This window comes from Leptodactylus fuscus, chromosome 3 (genome assembly GCF_031893055.1).
Source record: "Leptodactylus fuscus isolate aLepFus1 chromosome 3, aLepFus1.hap2, whole genome shotgun sequence".
NCBI classification, from domain to species: domain Eukaryota; kingdom Metazoa; phylum Chordata; class Amphibia; order Anura; family Leptodactylidae; genus Leptodactylus; species Leptodactylus fuscus.
Window position 1 is genome coordinate 172,766,914 of NC_134267.1, and position 23,547 is coordinate 172,790,460.

Here is a 23,547-nt window from a genome sequence, read left to right on the forward strand (position 1 = left end):
TCAGATTTATGGCTTTTTTTTTTTTTTAAATAGTGATCAGATTCCAATTTTTCCAATATCCATCTGGTTTCTGCAAAGTTCAGTATTGCTAACAAGTGGACTGCAGGGATGTAACAGTAGCAGTCACTACCTGGTTCTGACCCTGAGGGGGCTCCAAAGCTCCCCTGCCTCAAAATATACTACAATTCTAAATAGAACGGAATCCCTGACTGTATACTTCTGGTCTATTAGTACTGTCCCCTAGTGGTCAGATATGGTACTAGTGCTAGCTGCCTATGAGATGCTGTGCTGAAGCAACAGGGGATTGCTAGCAAAGAATAAGGGGAAAGAATGCAAGTTGCAATCTAAAAGTCAAAATGGTGAATAAAGAAGTGCAGCGGACAATTGCTCAGTGGTGCAGTGATGGAGAATTGTTAGAGATCTTCTTTAATATATTTTATTTTACAGTGAACCCAGAGTAACCACATAGCATTGTGAGCCAGTGTAATCTCCCATGTGCCCACTACCAGATATAGCGCTACTTAATGGTATGGGGGTAGCATCAGTAAGATTACCAATAAGAATACACAGCCACACCGTCCTGATATTTACATTATTAACATCCTTTATGTACAATTGATAAAACATCACAGTATTCTGTATTAGATCTGGAACAGAATTACTCTAACATAGGAGTTAACAGTGACAGGTCTCCAGTTTAAAACTTACATCTAAAACAAGCACTACTGTAACCAAACAGAGCAATGTAACATACGGTGGTGTAAACTATGCTCAGCTAGGCCCAACTCTACAGGTTGTGGAACTACAAGTCCCAGGGCGTCCCGATACTGGCTGTCAAGATATTATGGGACTTGTCATACACCGATGTGAGCCAAGTTATACCAGGTATCACAAGCACTTTGGGATTGTACCTGTCCATAACATAGTGCTAACTGTCTTATGTTTTGTATCTTTATTAATATTTCATATTCTTAAAATTCATTTTGTTGGTTGTGACTATAAAATATACATTAATACACTGACTGTTCCTTTCCTTGTTCAGCCTGATAGATTATTCCTATTCTATCCTCTGTAGAAGGGTTTTATAAGAACTGATCTGACATAAAAGGAACCATTAAGAAAATCTTACTAAATATTGCATTATGGCTACCTAGAGAGCCTCTAACATGATCTTCCTCAACCCCACCTGTCACACTGTAGTGGTAAAACAACTTGTGTGCTTATTAATCCTGCTATAATCCATCTTAGATCTGTAGTGTCATCTCTTACATGGCCACAGCTGTAAACACATTCACCCCTTGTATGCAGAGAGCGGAGTACACGGGCGCGGTGCCCTGTCACTGTGTATATGACGCAGGATGAGCCCAGGGAATGTGAATAAGAAGCTGTGAGGTCTCCACAAGATCAGGCTCCTTCAGTCATTTCCGGTCTCGCTACGTTTCAAGATCTGAAGTATAAAATTTCTCTAGTGAATTCCAGAGATAACAGGAGGCTAAAAACATGCGGACTGATAAAACAGAGAGCTGTCATACAAACAGTCCAGCAGTCGACTGGTGAAGTCAGCCTGGCCATGACATGCAGAAGTCCTAGGCCAGTCATAGCGCCTGTCCCTCATACTTTCCTAAACAGTGCTGCTACTATAGTGCAAATCCTGCAGTAAAGAAAACGCTAACAATATGACCTTAATTCTACACATTAGTCTCCAGTGCCAGTAAACGTCCCATTCGTTCCATGTTCTTCTCTATTGTAGCTTTGCATGTTATTTCTTTTGCACATTCAAGTGGGAACCAGCCTCTTTCTCCATCCCTTAGCCGCTCACCCTCATACCAGCCTAGGGAACAAACATAAATGAAAGATATTAGTAATTCATTGAGGGGAAGATGAAAATGGAAAGTTAAAAGGCTAAACTATATTTTTTCTAGCCTAGAAATCTAGGGTAACTTCCTTATCCAATGTGAGATTGAAAGGGCCGGCATAACAATACCATGGCTATAACCTTTGTAGTGGGCACAATCCTGAGGGCCAATATTCCCAAATCTTACTTTAGGGGTTACTTGTGGGGCCCGTGGACCATTTATTCCATGAACTAGATCAGAAAGGGCACGCTTCCACCATATATATGTTAGATACCCATGTCCCTCTTGTGAAGAGCATCTCCAACAGGCTGAGGGTATTAAAAAGGTCCATCTTAACATTAATGTACAACTCCTTTCCTCAAGGATCAAGCAACTTGAGGGATATACAACTGTAACATGATAGGTACACTGTATCACGCATCAGTAGGTGACATCATGGACACAGTATATACAAGTCTAGATAAATGGTCTCCGATCTTTGTATCGCTGGCTACATTGGGAAACTGCAACTCCCAGTCTATATCTGAGGACGCTTTATCAAGATCAGCTGCGATTGATGACCCCATGCTATTTAGTTTGTGACTTTTTTATGTCAATTTTCTGTCATAGGGAGTTCATAAATCTCATTAAGTTCTTCCAACTCACCATCATTGACTTTCTGATAAATGAGGACAACATCAGCGACTTGCAAGGATAGCTCATCTGGCTGCTTGGCGGTGTAGGTCCGGATAATCTCCACTTGTGTTAAAGCTACAATAAATGATTACAAATAGTTTTCAATTATTTGATAGATGCTCCAGAAGCAGCCATGCTTTAAGGATCATATGCTAGTGACTTAGGTGTACTTTAATCACAGGCACCTATAAGATGCCTAAAAAGGGTTAATCTAACAAGGGGATACTGGAGTTGCAGACAAGCCAAGTTTCTGATACTTGTGGCAGTCCAAAAATCCCATACTGGGACAGATTTTGTGTGTGGGTCTGTACAAACTAACCCATTATAAAACATACATATATAACATTCACTTACATTATGTAACACTCATTACGGCTTTCATTCAATCAATGTAACAAACTGAACATTACTTTGTGGCTGTATAAGATTGACTATCGGGTTATATTTATAGGACATGTGAACAGATTTTGGACAGGAAAATATTTCCAGAGTAGATTGACAACATTCCTGAGACAGACAACAGAGGGCAGTGTAAGACAGTAAAAGAAGCTCCTTACTGGTTCTATCCGTGCACGCTTTTTCTTGGCTCTGACCCAGTGCGGTGATCCAACGTGCTCGGTCGCTCCTGTAAGACACAAGTTTCTAGTAAAATTATTGTGCTCCTCATAGCTTTCATTGTTATATCAAGCAAAGAATTGGCGTTGAATCAAAATCACGATTAACTGAACATTTTACTTTCATTATGAATAATGAACGAATATTTTAGACACTCCCATTTTTACATGCCACACCCCCTATTTATACACCAAAGAATTTTGGTTTTGGTTATTCATCCATCAGCAATCCTGGAGGAGCCTGTGCACATCGTGGTATATCCTTTAGCCAATGGTGGGGCGAGATAGGATGACATGGATGTATAATAAGTGATATAATCCATGTCAGCAAGATCACATCTATTATTATGACTTTTGGCTTTTCTTATATTTTATGTACAGCTGGGCAACCAGTTATAAAATAACCAAATACCTAACAATGGAAAGACATAATGTACTGCATGCAACAAAATTCTGCTGTAAAATGTGCTATATTAGTGATGGTCACCCTTCTACAGGAGGGCACAAACAGCACCCAGAGATCACACGTGACCCGTGAGACCAATCTATGCGAGTCCAAACCATTAGGAAATAAACATGCTTATCTATGTGCCAGCAGTTCTGAAAATCATAGCTGTGAAAGTACAGTCACCCATGTATAGCACACGCAATAAGTATTGGGTAGGCAGGGATTCCATCTCTGGGGCTCCCATATGTCAGGAATATGACTTCCCTCCTGATCCCTTGTCCAACAATCAGGTGCAGAAGAGGTGGAGAGATGGCTGGACATGCACACAGCTCACTCCAATAAAGTCTGTATGAATTATGGAGACAGCCGAGCTTGGCTTCCTATTATCTTATAGAACACAACCTAAAAACAGCCTCGAGGAAAAATATTCCCCGGGGACTGTTTATTCACCTCTGTATTGTGGTAACATTTCAGCCACATCCATGATTATCACTTATGTGTATACAGCCACAACAGGATTCGGCTGCAGATGAGATTTACATGGACGCGCTAAACATGTATTATATGGGGGAATAGGAGGATAATGTAAAAGCAGAATTGGATGAGGCTCGATCTGAGCAGAACTCTCCTATACGTCCCAGAAAGCCAATGCTGCAGCTGGTAATCCTACCAGGTCATGATACCAGAGGAGATAACTCCAAAACACAATTTACTGACACTTTGTCATTAACAATCCATCTGCACCAGGGAGTCTCGAGGGTTAAGTGCAGGGAATAAAGAGATGGAAAACAGATACCTGGCACAACAGGAGATGAATAGAGCTCCCTGTCCTATAAATGTGCAAGGGTACAAAGCAGTCCCCATATATATAACCTAATAGATAAACCATCTCATAGCAACTATCAGGGTGATCTAACCCACAAGAATAGGTTGTAGTAGTGGCTAAATACAGCAAGGTGAATGAATTACGTGGACATTCATGTCATGTAGAAACTGAAACATATTAGGTATTACCTATAGGTGAAACCCCCACTAAAGCCTCTTTACAGACCCCCACTAAAGCCTCATTACATGACTCCACTTTCAGACCGCATCTATTAGTTGATCCATTTCTTCACTTTGTATGTCTATAGGTGGCCGGTGTCAGAGCTCAGAGTCACACCCCTTGTCTGCTCCTGCCTGACACCGCCCTCCTGACAGTACAGGGTCTAAATAGCATATCAGGCACCAAAACTAACAGCATTGATTGCTTGGGAATGGTGGGGACTAGAGAAAAAAATGGAATCCGTGGAGCTGCACATATTTAACGATGCAAAGAGTCAGACTTGTTGGAGTTTGTGAAAGGTTCTCTTTAAGTCTAACACTTCAATCCTGAGGTGTTAAATCACTTCCTATACAACTTCCCTTAGTGAGATTGTAGAGGCATACCATAGTAAATGTTGTGTACAAATAAGTCCAAAATGGCCAAACCTTAATATCCACCTATTTGATACCATAGTAATTCCCCTCACTGCTTGGTTTTATTTCACTGTGAAGGCCATAATGCCACGTCTGCCTTTTGTAAGGTGACTCCTCAGCCCCTCATTGAGGTGCACGAATTCCTGGATATCACTTATAGTAATAGTAGCTATTGATACCAGCCCACTCCTGGACAAATTCATTTATAAGTAAAAATAATAATAATAAGAATTCTACTAATCTAATAATATCTATGACGACAAGAGTGTGGTGGATCTATACTTACAGGGTCTCGGCTCCCATCAGCATCTCCACCTCATCTCCAGCATAATTGCTTCGGATGGTGAGTGTGAACAGGTGGTATGCGGAGTTCTGTCTGGAGTAAAGGATGGGTGTACTGGTCTTCAAAGGAGAAGCTGGGTCATCATTGTCACACTGCTCCACATGAAGCTGGTCTAGCATGGAATAGTCTGTCACATTGTAGCTCTCATCACTGCAATAGAAGAGAACATTTATATAAGAATTGATGCTATAGGCTTACAAGTAACACAGGACTCTCATGATTCTGGCCGATGACAGGTGCTTGATACCATAGCTCAGCCCAGTGTTACTACCACTAAGTAATGGGATATATAACATTCAATCTCCATTTCTGTCCTGTGAGGATATTTTAAAACCAGATTCTAAAGCCCAAGTGGGGTAAGGGGCCTCTGAAAATCTGATTAGTAAGGTTCCCATTTTTGGGCCCTCCTGTAAAGATGTGTCCTTTCTTAACATTTGTCTTGGCTTTTGACTTTTTTTTTCCCTTTTGTTTTGTCTTTTGAGTGGCATGAGATGCCCAGCCATAGCAGAAAAAGACGTGTTGCATTATTATTGGCCACTGTGAATAACCCAGAAGTTTTCCGTGAAGCAGAAACAGTGTCAGACTGAGTGCCTAGAGTCTACTATACAACTCATGCATTACCTAACACTTGTTTGCCAATTCCCAACATAATTTTTTTTCAGTAGTACCCTGCTGCCTTTCTCTTGCCTCGGATTGTTTGTGGCCTGGGACCTGTTAGTAGTCTGCTGCCCGGCTTCTTCCTTGTCCTAGAAACCTTTTCACTTTGTGAACCAGGAATACATGCCCAGCAGTAGGGCTCAGGAAGAAGCAAGAAACCGTAAGGTGAGTGGGATCCTGCTGTGTGATTGAAAAGATGGGGCAGAGGGCAGAAGAATAGTAAGTGGTCTGTGCACCTAGATCTCATCTCAGTCGCTCAATATATCTACAGTATATAGAAATAAACTGGGTAGTCTCTGAATTAATCTACCCATTATATTATACTGACACAAAGCCTGGTTTAGATGCTGTACAATAAATATCTGTATTTAGTACAGTGACTGTACTGAGCCATGCCAAGGTGAGCTGGAGGCACCAGTTCAAGCATAACTTGCATGAGCACAGCTTCCACTTCCAATAGCTAATCCATAGGGTTGCTGGCTATGAGACCTCCACAGATCTAATATTGAGACATTAATATTTAAAAGATTTTTTTCAGGATTTCAGTTTTGGAAATCATAGCATGTCCGTTTTGCGTATTCTTCCATGAGGTGCAATGACTGCAAAACAAAGTAGTTTTTGCCGCAGCATTTACCTGGGCCTTAAAGTTTATTGGGTGTTACCATTTTCCTTGTCAAATACTCAGACTTTGTCCCATCAGTGGTGCCACAGTTGGAGTATGAGGGAACAGCTGATAACACCTACTGATCAATGTATTCAAACATTTCTAGGAGGAATAACTGAGGAATGGTGCAAAACACAGGTATAAGAAATGCAAGGGAATGCTCTATAACAGATCACCAAGGAGAGGCGTTAGGTCTGTTCCATTTAAATTGATGTGCATAAAAGAGTTTGATTAAAGTATCAACTAATCGACTGCATTCAAGAAATGGAGCTTACTATAGGGCAGCTATGAAGACAGGACACATAGGAGAAAGAAAGGGGGAATGATCAGGTTTGCTATTCTGGGAGCATTTTCACATTAGATCACTACCTGTTTACTGTTTAAGGCACCGATAGGAAACACATTGGAAGGAAACCAAAACACTAACAGAAAATTCACTGGAACATCTGTGATTCCTGAGCCGCTGCCAACTACTAAAGGTTGAGTGCTCTTTCATATAAACACTACACAATGTGTAGGAGACAGACATCTTAGCTCAGAGGCCCTGGTCAGTCAAACATTTCTCCGAGTTGGGTATGTAATAAACGTCAGCTCAAAGCAATAGAGAAGAATGATCTGTGAAGTATGTGCACCCCCAGCTCGATCGCTACTTTATATGTTCACCAGTAAAATAACCTTCCTCCATGCTGCTTTTATGAACTAGAAGTAGACTGTAATATGTAAGAGGTGTCTGGGCTTTCTACCATGACAGCAGGTATAGGGGACATACATGGACAGTCGCAGTGACAGTATTGCTCTGGGTGACAATATCTTACTGAAGGATGGGATGAAAATTTTGTTCCACACGTAAACACTAAAAATATGTTTGATGAGGAAGTTTGTTATGTTACAAATTGCCATCAGAAAGGATTCAGTAATACAGTAGATGTCTGGACAACACATCCTCAACCCCTCAGTGTTTACTCTTAGCAGATCGCCCTTCCCTTTCATTCTTGCTATCAAGTCTTTGGTCCCCTCTTGGGTGAAAGAAGATCCACGTAGATGTGTCCTTCCTTACATTTCCTCTTTGTTCAAGATGTATAGATGGATAGATAGATAGATAGATAGATAGATAGATAGATAGATAGATAGATAGATAGATAGATTGATTTATATATTGGTTAAGCTGGACTTCTCACATTTTTCATCTACAGATATTTAGAGCCACAAAAGTAGGGTAGGATATATTTTGTGTACAATTCTGTTAATCACAGCTAGCCCTGTTTTCCACTAATGAGGATAAGCATCTTATGGGTCCATTCACATGGAGGAAAATGGCACTGAATTTGGTGCTGAATTTCAGCGCTGAAAAAAAAAAAAAGCCTCCCATTGACTTCAATGGTTTCCTTTTTCTGCTAGCCGAATTTCAGTTTTTTCAGCGCTGAAATTCATCACCAAATTCAGCGCCATTTTCCTCTGTGTGAATGGACCTTATAAGTGTTTTATCAGCCAACACTATTCACTTCCATAGGACCTCTGGGGTGGTGATCTCCCTGTGAATGGGGTGGTGGTGAAACACATGTACAATCACTCTATTCACTTGGGGTACTTGTGAACCCCCGTGCTTATGACTGCTGACGTTTACATCAAATTCATTCCCAGCGGTCAAACACATGCTACATGTCCTCTGGATAGGGTATAAGTATCATAAGTGTTTCTGTCTCTTAATCCCATCAACCTCTGCTATGTCCTTCCTATCAAACAAACTGAAGACTGTACGCCATATTACACAACACTTAGTGAGTAAGGTAAAGCTATGCTTCCTATGTGTCTCTACGCCCCTATTCGATGCATCACATAATCGTATTAGCCTTGGCAGCAGCTGCCTGGCTGCACTTTAGTTCACACTTGACTATTTCTCAGTTGAGGATTTCTAAATTCTTTTCCAGCATGATGTCCGATATGTATAAGTAGCAGGTTTGTTATTACACTTCAAGTGCTGAATCTTATATTTCTTTACTTTGTAGGTCTCCACCCAAGTTTCCAAATTTGCCTAAATACCTCAGTGGTATTATATTACTTAACTGTGTAAAATACCTCACATAGTTTAGTGATGACTGCCAACATGGACGATTTTACTCAAAGCTGTAAATGAAATCCTAGTACTATCACATTCTGGTTATATCAAAGCTCTTGATATATTTCATGTATGACACCCTGCCCATGAAGATATTGGCTTAACATTACATAGCTAGTATGGTTGAAAAGCAACATATGTCCATCAAGTTCCACCAAGGGATAGGAAAGGAAATAAGTATTATACATATAGAATAATGTATACTAAATGTATAGTATATACATATTTCCATAAGCATCAATGCTATTTCGCTATAAAAAGGCATCTAAGCTGTTATAGAAGCTCGAGATTAAATCTTTTTTTTACTCCAGACTGAAGGAGTGCCTCCTTGTCTTTTGAGGAGATTTTACATGGAACAGCTTTTTCCCATATCTCTTGAATGGGCCATTTATGTATTAATTAAACGTAAGTTATCAAAGATGTAATGCATTGATAAATTAGCAATAAAAGATAATAGACAGAGATAATAAACACTGGTTTCCTGTTAAAGAGGATCTTTCACATCCTTGGGCACATGCGGTTTTATATACTGCTAGAAAGCAGATGGTGTGCTGAATTCAGTGCACAGCCAGCTTTCCCATTATGTGCCCCAGGAAAAGAGATATTGGTGCAATTACTCATAGCTCTTCACTGTCAGAAGGGTGTTCCTGACAGTCTAGCTGGAATGCCTCTCCTGACAGTAGTGTCCATAGACTAGTACTGGGGGTGTTCCTCAAAGCTTAGCATCATGGCTGGGTGGAAAGGAATGCCCCCTCTGACATTATAGCACTATGGACAGTACTGTCAGGAGGGGCGTTCCCAGGTACACTGTCAGGAATGTCCTTCTGACAGTAGAGAGCTATCGCTAACAGCACCGACTTAGCCCGGCCTGAGAAAGGCAAAATAGGCAAGACACAGGGTCACCATTCAGAAACTGAAAAAGGATCATAAGGGATATTATAGAGAAGTACTGACTTGTATTGATGTGAATAACACACCTGTGCCCGTCTCTCCTTTCGTGGCAGCTCCTGCTCACTCCTCCCCCATCCAGTCTGTATAGGTTTCTATTGCAAGCTGTAATATGTCCTCTCTCTGGCCTTCTGTCTGTCTTTCTCTATCAATCGGGAATGCCACCGAGATTTCAGACAGGAGGGTGGGGTAAAAGAGCTTTTCAATTGTACTATTGTGATTTATACAAAGTTTGGCGACTCTTTAAGCCCATAGATTTCATCTGTTTATATGTAAATTCTCCAAGTAGGCGGTAACCTTTTATCTCTGAGAATACCACCCATTTGGAAAATAAAAGCTGATATTATTATATTAAAATCAGGCTCACAGCTCATTCACATCAGTACACCTCAGTCGCAAACATACCGTATATACTCGAGTATAAGCCAAATTTTTCAGCCCAGTTTTTGTGCTGAAAAAGTCCCCCTCGGCTTATACTCGAGTCAGCAAAATAAAAAAATTAAAAGAATTAGGAGGGGGAGGGGGGGGGGGTCCATGACCAGCCATAATATCAATGTATAGAATCTCCCATAAAATAGTGCAAAAAAAAAAGATAAAAAAAAAAAAAAAAAGTTCTATATCCCTTCTTTCCCTAGAATACATACAGAAGTAGAAAATGACTGTGAAACTCATACACATTAGGTATCCCTGTGTCTGAAAGTGCCCGGTCTACTGAATCTGCAGTGCTCCTGTTCCATCGGGAAGGGGTTAATAGGAGCACTGCAGATACCCTATATTCAGCCAGGCTGAATTCCAAGTGGGGGGAAAATAAACACAGTCCTCAAGCTCAGGGAAGGGGCAGACAGACAATCAAAACACCCCCCTCCCCTTCCCCAGCATCTACTGCACCCAAGAACTCCGACCATTTTAATTTTTGAATTTCTCCAGTAGCTGCTGCATTTCCCCCCTCGGCTTATTCTCGAGTCAATAAGTTTTCCCAGTTTTTTTGTGGTAAAATTAGGGGCCTTGGCTTATATTCGGGTCGACTTATACTCCAGTATATACGGTAGGCTGTCATAGCATAAACCAAACTGGGATGAATTTGGCCATCCAGGAAAGGAGGGAACTAAAATCAGTAGAAATGCTCTTTCAACCATAGGCCCTCCAGCTGTTCTGATACTACAGCACCCAGCATAACAACCAGTGGGTTTGTAGTTTCACAACAGTTGGAGAGATACAGACTTCAGACCAAAACCAGAATATTTCCTGCAATTTATATTATTTCTGTCATAAGAAAACACAATCTAATCAGAGTCCTACATCATGGTGCAGCGTTCTCTGTACTAAACATTTACTACATATTAACAGTCTCCTGGGATCTTGTACAACCAGTAAGGCAAGTTCCTAATTCATTAAATACATAAAACCTTTCATAGAGCAGACTGGGTAACATGTGCACACCATTACCAACCTCCCAGTATCAATCTGGACATCTAGAGATTGCGCTGATTATAAAACTATTCCTAATCCTAGAGCACACTATATATTTAAGGCACTATTATTTTAGACAAGCCAAATAGTATGTGTAATTGTTAGACATGCGGATGATTTATTCTACGGCTTACTACTGACTGAGATCATAAATCTAGGGCTGCTTAGTCCATGTTATTGTAACTATTCAGTGGTATAGTCTGTTTTCACAGAAGTCCCACTATAGCCTTGACTTTCTCTCCAGAACAAAGTAAAATGGAATTAACACAGCAAAACACAAAAAGTTATTATATAGTTCACATATCTAAAAAAACAAGGAGCAAAATTTTTAATCTTATTTACAGATTTGCATTAGTGGGGGGTATCTGCTGTACAAAACTATTAGAAGTGGACGGAAGATTAGGCGGATATATCAAACATATCAGGACAGGCTTAAAGAGGACCTTTCATATCCTCCTGCACATGCGGTTTTATATATCGCTAGAAAGCAGGCAGTGCGCTGAATTCAGTGTGGCTGGCGATATCGTGCCATTAGTTTCTGCACCGATCCCTGCCCACCACCAGAAGGGCTTTCCTGACAGACTAGCTGAGCTGTGAGGAACACCGCTCCTGACAGTACTCTTTCATATGCCTGTACGGTCCGAGGGGGTGTTCCTTACAGCTGTGAAGAACGCCCCCCCTAAGTACAAGGCTATGGACGAGTAGAGTCAGGAGGTGTGTTCCTCAAGCCCAGCTAGACTGCCAGGAACGCCCTTCCGACAGTGGCCAGAGATCGGTACCGAAAATAATGGCACGATATCTCCACCCCAGAGACATATAATGGGAAAGCCGACAGTACGCTGAATTCAGGAATTATTATTTGACTGAAGAGTAGTTGAGGCTTGGAACAAACTTCCAGCAGATGTGGTTGGGAATTCTGCAGTAAATGAATTTACGTAAGCCTGGAATAAACACGTCGCCCCTAATATAAAATGGTAATAATATAAGGGCAGACTCTATGGACCATGTGGTCTTTTTCTGCTGTCAATCTTCTATGTTTCAATAAGTGCTCTACATAGCAGTCTAGTATCTGCAGTCTGGTGAATGGTGAGGTACACAAAGCCTGAAACTCTATAGATGACAATTTCTAACATGTACCCATGATATATCACACTTTCTACAACAGATGGTAAATTTTAAATGTACTTGTTATTTACAGAACAGCAGGGCCTGTGCCTGTTCCCTCACAATGATTCAGTTTTGCCTGTTCTCCAGCCCTATCTGCTTACTCTGATGATATCAGTACAGGATACGGTTATGTGACATCCTGATCCTGCTGATGACACGGAGCACTGGAGTGTGCAAAGTCATGAGAGGCGTCAAGTAAATTCACCAGCACATGGGTAATGACTAGAGATGAGCGAACAGTAAAATGTTCGAGATTCGATATTCGTTTCGAGTAGTCCCTCAATATTCGACTACTCGAATCGAATATCGAATCCTATTATACTCTATGGGGGGAAAATGCTCGTTGCAGGGGTAGGCAACGTTCGATCAAATTACACTTACCAAGTCCACGAGTGAGGGTCGGGCTGGATCCTCCGAGAAGTCTTCTCCTTGCAGCGTCCCCGCGGCGTCTTCCGGCTCTGGATTCACTCTGCCAGGCATCGGGCCTGGGCGGAGCCGACTGCGCATGCCCGCACTACAAGTGGGCATGTGCAGTCGGCTTTGCCCAGGCCCGATGCCTAGTAGAGTGAATTCAGAGCCGGAAGACGCCGCGCGGAGAAGACTTCTAAAGGTAGGAGAAAAACCAGTGTTGACTGGCCGACTGTATAGCATTCAGCCAATCAATGCTGGTTCTGCATCGAACTTTTCCATTCGAATAGCGAGTGGTACTCGATCGAGTAGAGTATTTCGAATACCATAGTATTTGATCGAATACCTACTTGATCGAATACTACTTGCTCATCTCTAGTAATGACATTAGCTAGTTATGGGCAGTAACCGCAGCCCATACTATAAAGCAAGGAGGGATTTTATGACTAATTTTTATATTATTATATTAGAATAAATAAATATAAAAGCTGTGCAGTCTTTCACTGAGAAGGCCCATCTGTTGCCAAGTTATAGACAAGCCACATCCAATAGCCATCAGTCATTATAAAAGTTATCTGTGTAGGCTGCACTCAAAAAAGGAAACAACACTCAACATTGCTGGTGACAACACAACTGTCATAGCTGAAACCAGATAGAGGGGTTTGCCTAATGGTAACAATCTGTTGTACACTTTATACAATGCCCGGTAACAGGAGAGTCTGGGATTGCCCTCATATATCTTTCCCATATGCACCAGCAACAGGTGTGGACCACAGAATCTGGAAAGTAACCCAAATCCTTCAATCAGCTAAATGACAATCTGTCAGTATAGAATATTTTGGAACAGGGAAAAGTATGATTGATGGGACATTCAGAATCTGCTAATGTGAATACCATTTACAGTCTGAACATGAGAAATATTCATTAGTAAGCCTCCCAAGAGGAATGTGTACATTAGAATAATGAGGAGCTCACAGACAGAACATTCCTGGCACCGTGAGGCACGTTACAGAGAAACTTCCTCCTATTGTGTGTCATACGGTACATTCTTGTGTGCCTGTTACTCAAGGTAAGTGTGAAGACAGCTCACCAGACAAGAGTGATGCCTTCTATAAACAGTAATGAGATCCGGATAATCACTTCATGGAGCAGGCATCCAGTCCACGTGTCACCTGGCATAGCTAGAGATGTATCACAAATGATATATCATGCAGCCAACTAGCAGCACTCCCATATCATTTCCTCTCTCTGGAGGATGAGCTCTGTCCAATTGTTTTTTTTTTTTTTTTGTGTTATCAAGGGAGCTTAGGTGCTCTTAAAGGGTACCTGAGCTTTCAAGAAAAGTTAAAATATGTTCAGGGTCTTGCTGGACAGCCTGACCGTATAACCCTTCATACATAGTGTTCTATCAGTTTTTCTGAGTGTAATGTCTGCATTATGGATGCAACTCATTTTACATTTGTCTTTGAGACTATGGGCATGTATAAGAAGGAGCAGTCCGCCCCTCTTCTATCCATTATAACTAGTAATGGTTTGTTTACATGCAATTCTGTCAGGAGTAACTGTACAATAGGAAACAAATAGCTGAGAAATGTCCAAGCGACTATAATAAAGAAAATTCAGGAACACTGCAAATATAGAACAAATACTTGCAGGCATCAAGCAGCTATCATAGGAAAAAAACAATCTATGAACAAAGTAAGTAAAGATGCTTGATGTATGTGAATAATATCCCATCTGTAAACATGCAGACAGAAGCAGATACAAATACATAGGTGACTTTTCCCACAGATGTGCAGAATGTTTAGCCCAGTGCACAGAGAAAGTAATTTGCAGAGTTATGCAGCAGCTGTGAGGAGAATCAGTCCTCCCCTCTCCATTCAATGTGTGAAGTCAAAACAGAACTTCCACTTTGCATTCACTGTGAAGCTGTCTTACATCTATGGATGGTCCTTCCCTAGTAACAGGGAGTGAACTTCAAATTAGCTAGAAAGTAGACACCTAGTAGCAGGAACTTTAGAGAGGTTTTTCAGAAAGCTGTAATATTTTTAAAATACACTACATTTTGGTACAGAATTGCATGTTCTGTGCACACAGTGCAATGTACAGCTGAAATACATAAGGTCTCTGAGTACATAGTGTAGCAAGACTGTTACAGCAGGAGGGAGACCCTTGCCTGCAAGAACTTACAATTTACACAATAAACAGAGTTCCTTGAATCTGATACAAGGGGGTGCCATAAAAGCTTCAGATGAGAGCACTCCTTTAGGGTTGTAGGAGTTTAGAAACAAGAGTTCTTCAGCACCACTTTTGCCTACAGCTGTGTCTGGTATTGCAGTGTAACCCTATTTTTTCCAGTACTGCTCAGCTGCAATACTAACACAACTCTTGTACAACAGTGTGCATTCTTGTGTTATGCTGTCTTACATAAGTGATTTCCAAGAAAGAAGATGAAGTCCTTTTGAAAGTCAGATTTTAGCTTGTACCAAATCTATCACGAGCTAAACTATTTTCTCCATCCAGCTGCAAACAGGTAGCATTCCATTGCATTGTCTAACTCTTGGAGCAATTCCAATGTTTCATGTCCAGCTGCATTTTGTCAAATATATCTGTTCTCCAAAAGGCACAAAGCCAAAAGTCTCAGCAATTTGCTGGAATCCCATAGGAATGAGGCAAGGAAGAGAAAGCTGTAAAGCACAAAACCATGGACCAAAATACTGCTGGCCTTGAACATGTATATTTACATCTCAGTGGAAAAAGTGCTAATTATACATGAATCCCATATAGCCCCGAATGTGCAATGTGAGGCCGAAACTACACAGGTGCAGCGGAATAAAAATCACATTTAGGAGAATGTAAACTTTCCCGTAACAGGCGCAGTATGGTGATCTACTATGCTATGTATACAAATGCAGCTTGTGTGTCATGGTAGTGGTGAGCTTGGTCTTACAGCAGAAATATAATGTGTCTTAAATAGAGATGAGCGAACAGTGTTCTATCGAACTCATGTTCGATCGGATATTAGGCTATTCGGCATGTTCGAATCGAATCGAACACCGCGTGGTAAAGTGCGCCATTACTCGATTCCCCTCCCACCTTCCCTGGCGCCTTTTTTGCTCCAATAACAGCGCAGGGTAGGTGGGACAGGAACTACGACACCGGTGACGTTGAAAAAAGTAGGCAAAACCCATTGGCTGCCGAAAACATGTGACCTCTAATTTAAAAGAACAGCGACGCCCAGCTTCGCGTCATTCTGAGCTTGCAATTCACCGGGGACGGAGGTTTCCGTCCAGTTAGCTAGGGCTTAGATTCTGGGTAGGCAGGGACAGGCTAGGATAGGAAGGAGAAGACAACCAACAGCTCTTGTAAGAGCTAAATTCCAGGGAGAAGCTTGTCAGTGTAACGTGGCACTGACGGGCTCAATCGCCGCAACCCAGCTTTCCGCGGATCCTGAATGGAATACACTGACAGTGTATTCCCGTATACCCGATATATACCCCCGATACCCGTTCCAACGGTGTGCCCCCCCACCTTCACCCCAGAAATACCCTGCAAGTCCCCTAGCAATAGAATTGGGGCTATATACACCCACTATTTTTGCTACTGCCATATAGTGCCATTGTCTCACTGGGAATTCAAAGAATATATTGGGCTTACATATAACTTCAATTCCAGGGAGAAGCTTGTCAGTGTAACGTGGCACTGACGGGCTCAATCGCCGCAACCCAGCTTTCCCAGGATCCTGAATGGAACACACTGACAGTGTATTCCCGTATACCCCATATATACACCCCAAATCCCCGTTCCAACGGTGTGCCCCCCCACCTTCACCTCAGAAATACCCTACAAGTCCCCTAGCAATAGAATTGGGGCTATATACACCCACTATTTTTGCTACTGCCATATAGTGCCATTGTCTCACTGGGAATTCAAAGAATATATTGGGCTTACATATAACTTCAATTCCAGGGAGAAGCTTGTCAGTGTAACGTGGCACTGACGGGCTCAATCGCCGCAACCCAGCTTTCCCAGGATCCTGAATGGAACACACTGACAGTGTATTCCCGTATACCCCATATATACACCCCAAATCCCCGTTCCAACGGTGTGCCCCCCCACCTTCACCTCAGAAATACCCTACAAGTCCCCTAGCAATAGAATTGGGGCTATATACACCCACTATTTTTGCTACTGGTATATAGTGCCATTGTCTGACTGGGAATTCAAAGAATATATTGGGGTTACGTGCACCCACAATTTTTGCTACTGGTATATAGTGCCATTGTCTCACTGGGAATTCAAAGAATATATTGGGGTTACGTGCACCCACAATTTTTGCTACTGGTATATAGTGCCATTGTCTGACTGGGAATTCAAAGAATATATTGGGGTTACAAATACCCTCATTTCTTGCTACTGCCATATAGTGCCAGTTTCTGACTGGTAATTCAAAGAATATATTGGGGTTATAAATACCCTCATTTCTTGCTACTGCCATATAGTGACAGTTTCTGACTGGTAATTCAAAGAATATATTGGGGTTATAAATACCCTCATTTCTTGCTACTGGTATATAGTGCCATTGTCTGACTGGGAATTCAAAGAATATATTGGGGTTACAAATACCCTCATTTCTTGCTACTGCCATATAGTGCCAGTTTCTGACTGGTAATTCAAAGAATATATTGGGGTTACGTGCACCCACAATTTTTGCTACTGGTATATAGTGCCATTGTCTGACTGGGAATTCAAAGAATATATTGGGGTTACAAATACCCTCATTTCTTGCTACTGCCATATAGTGCCAGTTTCTGACTGGTAATTCAAAGAATATATTGGGGTTATAAATACCCTCATTTCTTGCTACTGGTATATAGTGCCATTGTCTGACTGGGAATTCAAAGAATATATTGGGGTTATAAATACCCTCATTTCTTGCTACTGGTATATAGTGCCATTGTCTGACTGGGAATTCAAAGAATATATTGGGGTTACAAATACCCTCATTTCTTGCTACTGGTATATAGTGCCATTGTCTGACTGGGAATTCAAAGAATATATTGGGGTTATAAATACCCTCATTTCTTGCTACTGGTATATAGTGCCATTGTCTGACTGGGAATTCAAAGAATATATTGGGGTTATAAATACCCTCATTTCTTGCTACTGCCATATAGTGCCAGTTTCTGACTGGTAATTCAAAGAATATATTGGGGTTACGTGCACCCACAATTTTTGCTACTGGTATATAGTGCCATTGTCTGACTGGGAATTCAAAGAATATATTGGGGTTACAAATACCCTCATTTCTTGCTACTGGTATATAGTGCCATTGTCTGACTGGGAATTCAAAGAATATATTGGGGTTATAAATACCCTCATTTCTTGCTACTGGTATATAGTGCCATTGTCTGACTGGGAATTCAAAGAATATATTGGGGTTATAAATACCCTCATTTCTTGCTACTGCCATATAGTGCCAGTTTCTGACTGGTAATTCAAAGAATATATTGGGGTTACGTGCACCCACAATTTTTGCTACTGGTATATAGTGCCATTGTCTGACTGGGAATTCAAAGAATATATTGGGGTTACAAATACCCTCATTTCTTGCTACTGGTATATAGTGCCATTGTCTGACTGGGAATTCAAAGAATATATTGGGGTTATAAATACCCTCATTTCTTGCTACTGGTATATAGTGCCATTGTCTGACTGGGAATTCAAAGAATATATTGGGGTTATAAATACCCTCATTTCTTGCTACTGGTATATAGTGCCATTGTCTGACTGGGAATTCAAAGAATATATTGGGGTTACAAATACCCTCATTTCTTGCTACTGCCATATAGTGCCAGTTTCTGACTGGTAATTCAAAGAATATATTGGGGTTACGTGCACCCACAATTTTTGCTACTGGTATATAGTGCCATTGTCTGACTGGGAATTCAAAGAATATATTGGGGTTACAAATACCCTCATTTCTTGCTACTGGTATATAGTGCCATTGTCTGACTGGGAATTCAAAGAATATATTGGGGTTACAAATACCCTCATTTCTTGCTACTGCCATATAGTGCCAGTTTCTGACTGGTAATTCAAAGAATATATTGGGGTTATAAATACCCTCATTTCTTGCTACTGGTATATAGTGCCATTGTCTGACTGGGAATTCAAAGAATATATTGGGGTTATAAATACCCTCATTTCTTGCTACTGGTATATAGTGCCATTGTCTGACTGGGAATTCAAAGAATATATTGGGGTTACAAATACCCTCATTTCTTGCTACTGCCATATAGTGCCAGTTTCTGACTGGTAATTCAAAGAATATATTGGGGTTACGTGCACCCACAATTTTTGCTACTGGTATATAGTGCCATTGTCTCACTGGGAATTCAAAGAATATATTGGGGTTACAAATACCCTCATTTCTTGCTACTGCCATATAGTGCCATTGTCTGACTGGGAATTCAAAGAATATATTGGGGTTACAAATACCCTCATTTCTTGCTACTGGTATATAGTGCCATTGTCTGACTGGGAATTCAAAGAATATATTGGGGTTACAAATACCCTCATTTCTTGCTACTGGTATATAGTGCCATTGTCTGACTGGGAATTCAAAGAATATATTGGAGTTATAAATACCCTCATTTCTTGCTACTGGTATATAGTGCCATTGTCTGACTGGGAATTCAAAGAATATATTGGGGTTACGTGCACCCACAATTTTTGCTACTGATATATAGTGCCAATTTCTAACTGGGAATTCAAAATGCGCAAGGCTCCCGGAAAGGGACGTGGACGAGGCCGTGGGCGAGGTCGGGGGAATGGTTCTGGGGAGCAAGGTAGCAGTGAAGCCACAGGGCGTCCCGTGCCTACTCCTGTGGGGCAGCAAGCATTGCGCCACTCCACAGTGCCAGGGTTGCTTGCCACATTAACTAAACTGCAGGGTACAAACCTTAGTAGGCCCGAGAACCAGGAACAGATCTTGCAATGGCTGTCAGAGAACGCTTACAGCACATTGTCCAGCAGCCAGTCAGACTCTGCCTCCTCTCCTCCTATTACCCAACAGTCTTGTCCTCCTTCCTCCCAAAATTCCCAAGCTTCACAGAACAATAACCCCAACTGTCCCTGCTCCCCAGAGCTGTTCTCCGCTCCTTTCATTGTCCCTCAACCTGCCTCTCCACGTCACGATTCCACGAACCTAACAGAGGAGCATCTGTGTCCAGATGCTCAAACACTAGAGTCTCCTCCATCTCCGTTCGATTTGGTGGTGGATGACCAGCAACCCACCCTCATCGACGATGATGTGACGCAGTTGCCGTCAGGCCATCCAGTTGACCGGCGCATTGTGCGGGAGGAGGAGATGAGACAGGAGTTGGAAGAGGAAGTGGTGGATGATGAGGACACTGACCCGACCTGGACAGGGGGGATGTCAAGCGGGGAAAGTAGTGTGGATGTTGAGGCAGGTGCAGCACCAAAAAGGGTAGCTAGAGGCAGAGGCAGAGGTCAGCAGCTTAGGCGAAGCCAGGCCACACCCGGAATCTCCCAAGATGTTCCAGTTCGTACCCAGCCCCGAAAAACTCCCACCTCGAGGGCACATTTCTCGAAGGTGTGGAGTTTTTTCAAGGAATGCGCCGAGGACAGATATAGTGTTGTCTGCACAATTTGCCTCTCGAAATTGATTAGGGGCTCTGAGAAGAGCAACCTGTCCACCACTTCAATGCGCCGTCATTTGGAATCCAAGCACTGGAATCAGTGGCAGGCAGCAACGGCAGGACAAAGGCCGCCTGCCGTTCACGCCACTGCCACTGCCACTGCCTCTGCCACTGCCTCTGCCACTGCCACTGCTGACTGTGCTGGCGATGCACTCCAGAGGACGAGCCAGGACACCACTTCATCTGCCTCCGCCACTTTGTTGACTTCTCCCTCATCCTCCCCTGTTCCTGTCTTATCTCCTTCTCCTGCACCATCAAAGGCACCATCAGGCGCTTCTTTACAACAACCCACCATCTCTCAGACATTGGAGCGGCGGCAGAAATACACTGCTAACCACCCACACGCGCAAGCCTTGAACGCCAACATCGCTAAACTGCTGGCCCAGGAGATTTTGGCGTTCCGGCTTGTTGAAACTCCCGCCTTCCTGGACCTGATGGCAACTGCGGCACCTCGCTATGCCGTCCCTAGCCGTCACTACTTCTCCCCGCTACGTCCCCGCCTTGCACCAGCACGTGTCACTCAACATAAGGCGGGCCCTTAGTTCCGCGCTTTGCACAAAGGTCCACTTGACCACCGACGCGTGGACAAGTGCATGCGGACAGGGATGCTACATTTCACTGACGGCACACTGGGTGAATGTAGTTGAGGCTGGGACTGCTTCCCAAACTGGCCCGGTGTACCTCGTCTCCCCGCCTAACATTCCTGGCAGGGACACGAGAAGAACACCCCCCTCCTCCTCTACCGCCTCCTCCTCCGCCACCGCCTCCTCCTCCGCTGTTAGATTGACCCCAGCTACGAGTTGGAAACGTTGCAGCACTGGCGTTGGTAGACGTCAGCAGGCTGTGCTGAAGCTGATCAGCTTGGGGGACAGACAGCACACTGCCTCCGAGGTGAGGGATGCCCTCCTCGATGAGACGGCAATATGGTTTGAGCCGCTGCACCTGGGCCCAGGCATGGTCGTTTGTGATAACGGCCGGAACCTGGTAGCAGCTCTGGAGCTTGCCGGACTCCAACATGTTCCATGCCTGGCCCACGTCTTCAACCTAGTGGTGCAACGTTTCCTAAAGAGCTACCCCAATGTTCCAGAGCTACTGGTGAAAGTGCGGCGCATGTGCGCCCACTTTCGCAAGTCGACAGTAGCCGCTGCTAGCTTAAAATCTCTCCAGCAACGCCTGCATGTGCCACAACACCGGCTTTTGTGCAACGTCCCCACACGCTGGAACTCAACGTTTCAGATGTTGAATAGAGTGGTTGAGCAGCAGAGACCTTTGATGGAATACCAGCTACAAAACCCTAGGGTGCCACAAAGTCAGCTGCCTCAGTTTCACATCCATGAGTGGCCATGGATGAGAGACCTTTGTGACATCCTACGGGTCTTTGAGGAGTCCACAAGGAGGGTGAGCTCTGAGGATGCGATGGTGAGCCTTACAATCCCGCTCTTGTGTGTTCTGAGAGAATCCCTGATTGACATCAGGGATAACTCAGATCACACAGAGGAGTTAGGGATAGCATCCGATCCGTCACAGCTGGAGAGTAGGTCCACACATCTGTCCGCTTCACTGCGTTTAATGGAGGAGGAGGAGGAGGAGGAGGAGGAGGAAGAAGAGTTGTCCGATGATGTGATGGTGATACAGGAGGCTTCCGGGCAACTTCGAATCGTCCCATTGTTGCAGCGCGGATGGGTAGACATGGAGGATGAGGAGGAAATGGAGATTGAACTTTCCAGTGGGGCCAGAGGAGTCATGCCAACTAACACTGTGGCAGACATGGCTGAGTTCATGTTGGGGTGCTTTACAACCGACAAGCGTATTGTCAAAATCATGGAGGACAACCAGTACTGGATCTTTGCTATCCTTGACCCCCGGTATAAAAACAACATCTCGTCTTTTATTCCGGTAGAGGGGAGGGCCAATCGCATCAATGCTTGCCACAGGCAATTGGTGCAGAATATGATGGAGATGTTTCCAGCATGTGACGTTGGCGGCAGGGAGGGCAGTTCCTTCAGTAGGCAACCAAGTTCTCACCGGTCCACACAAACGAGGGGCACACTGTCTAAGGTCTGGGACACCTTGATGGCACCCCCTCGCCAAAGTGCCGCCACGGAGGGTAATAGTGTCACCAGGCGTGAGAAGTATAGGCACATGTTGCGGGAATACCTTTCCGACCACAGCCCTGTCCTCTCCGACCCCTCTGCGCCCTACACGTATTGGGTGTCGAAGTTGGACCTGTGGCTTGAACTTGCCCTATATGCCTTGGAGGTGCTGTCCTGTCCTGCCGCCAGCGTCCTATCTGAGAAGGTGTTCAGTGCAGCCGGTGGCATCATCACTGACAAGCGCACCCGTCTGTCAGCTGAGAGTGCCGACCGGCTCACTTTGATAAAAATGAACCACCACTGGATAGAGCCTTCATTTTTGTGCCCACCTGTGTAAAGCACCCCAACATGAAACTCCATGTCTGTACTCAACCTCTCCAATTCCTCCGCATCCTCATACTCATCCACCATAAGCATTGCACAATTCTGCTAATACTAGGCTCCCTCCACCCTGATTTCCCCCAACTCTGCTGGTTAGAGGCTCCCTCCACCCTGATTTCCACCAACTCTGCTGGTTAGAGGCTCCCTCCACCATGAATTGGTCCAAACTGGGCTGTTTAGAGGCTCCCTCCACCATGAATTGGTCCAAACTGGGGTTTTTAGAGGCTCCCTCCACCATGAATTGATCCAAACTGGGCTGTTTAGAGGCTCCCTCCACCATGAATTGGTCCAAACTGGGGTTTTTAGAGGCTCCCTCCACCATGAATTGGTCCAAACTGGGGTTTTTAGAGGCTCCCTCCACCATGAATTGGTCCAAACTGGGCTGGTTAGAGGCTCCCTCCACCATGAATTTGCCCAAACTGGGCTGTTTAGAGGCTCCCTCCACCATGAATTTGCCCAAACTGGGCTGTTTAGAGGCTCCCTCCACCATGAATTTGCCCAAACTGGGCTGTTTAGAGGCTCCCT

The 23,547-nt window shown here is 43.4% G+C and overlaps 1 protein-coding gene across 3 annotated transcripts in view; it reads right to left on the reverse strand.

Annotated features, from left to right (window-relative positions):
- Window positions 1-184: 184 nt before the first annotated feature.
- Window positions 185-23,547, reverse strand: part of ARHGEF26 (Rho guanine nucleotide exchange factor 26) — a 104,567-nt gene continuing 81,204 nt past the window's right edge. For all 3 annotated transcript variants that reach the window (XM_075268771.1, XM_075268773.1, XM_075268772.1), the window contains exons 12-15: window positions 5,338-5,544; window positions 3,089-3,156; window positions 2,502-2,606; window positions 185-1,831 (exon numbers count right to left, since the gene is read on the reverse strand). In XM_075268771.1, coding sequence (XP_075124872.1) covers window positions 1,689-1,831; window positions 2,502-2,606; window positions 3,089-3,156; window positions 5,338-5,544 — 523 coding nt within the window. In that variant the 3' untranslated portion in view covers window positions 185-1,688. The remainder of the gene's footprint in view (window positions 1,832-2,501; window positions 2,607-3,088; window positions 3,157-5,337; window positions 5,545-23,547) is intronic.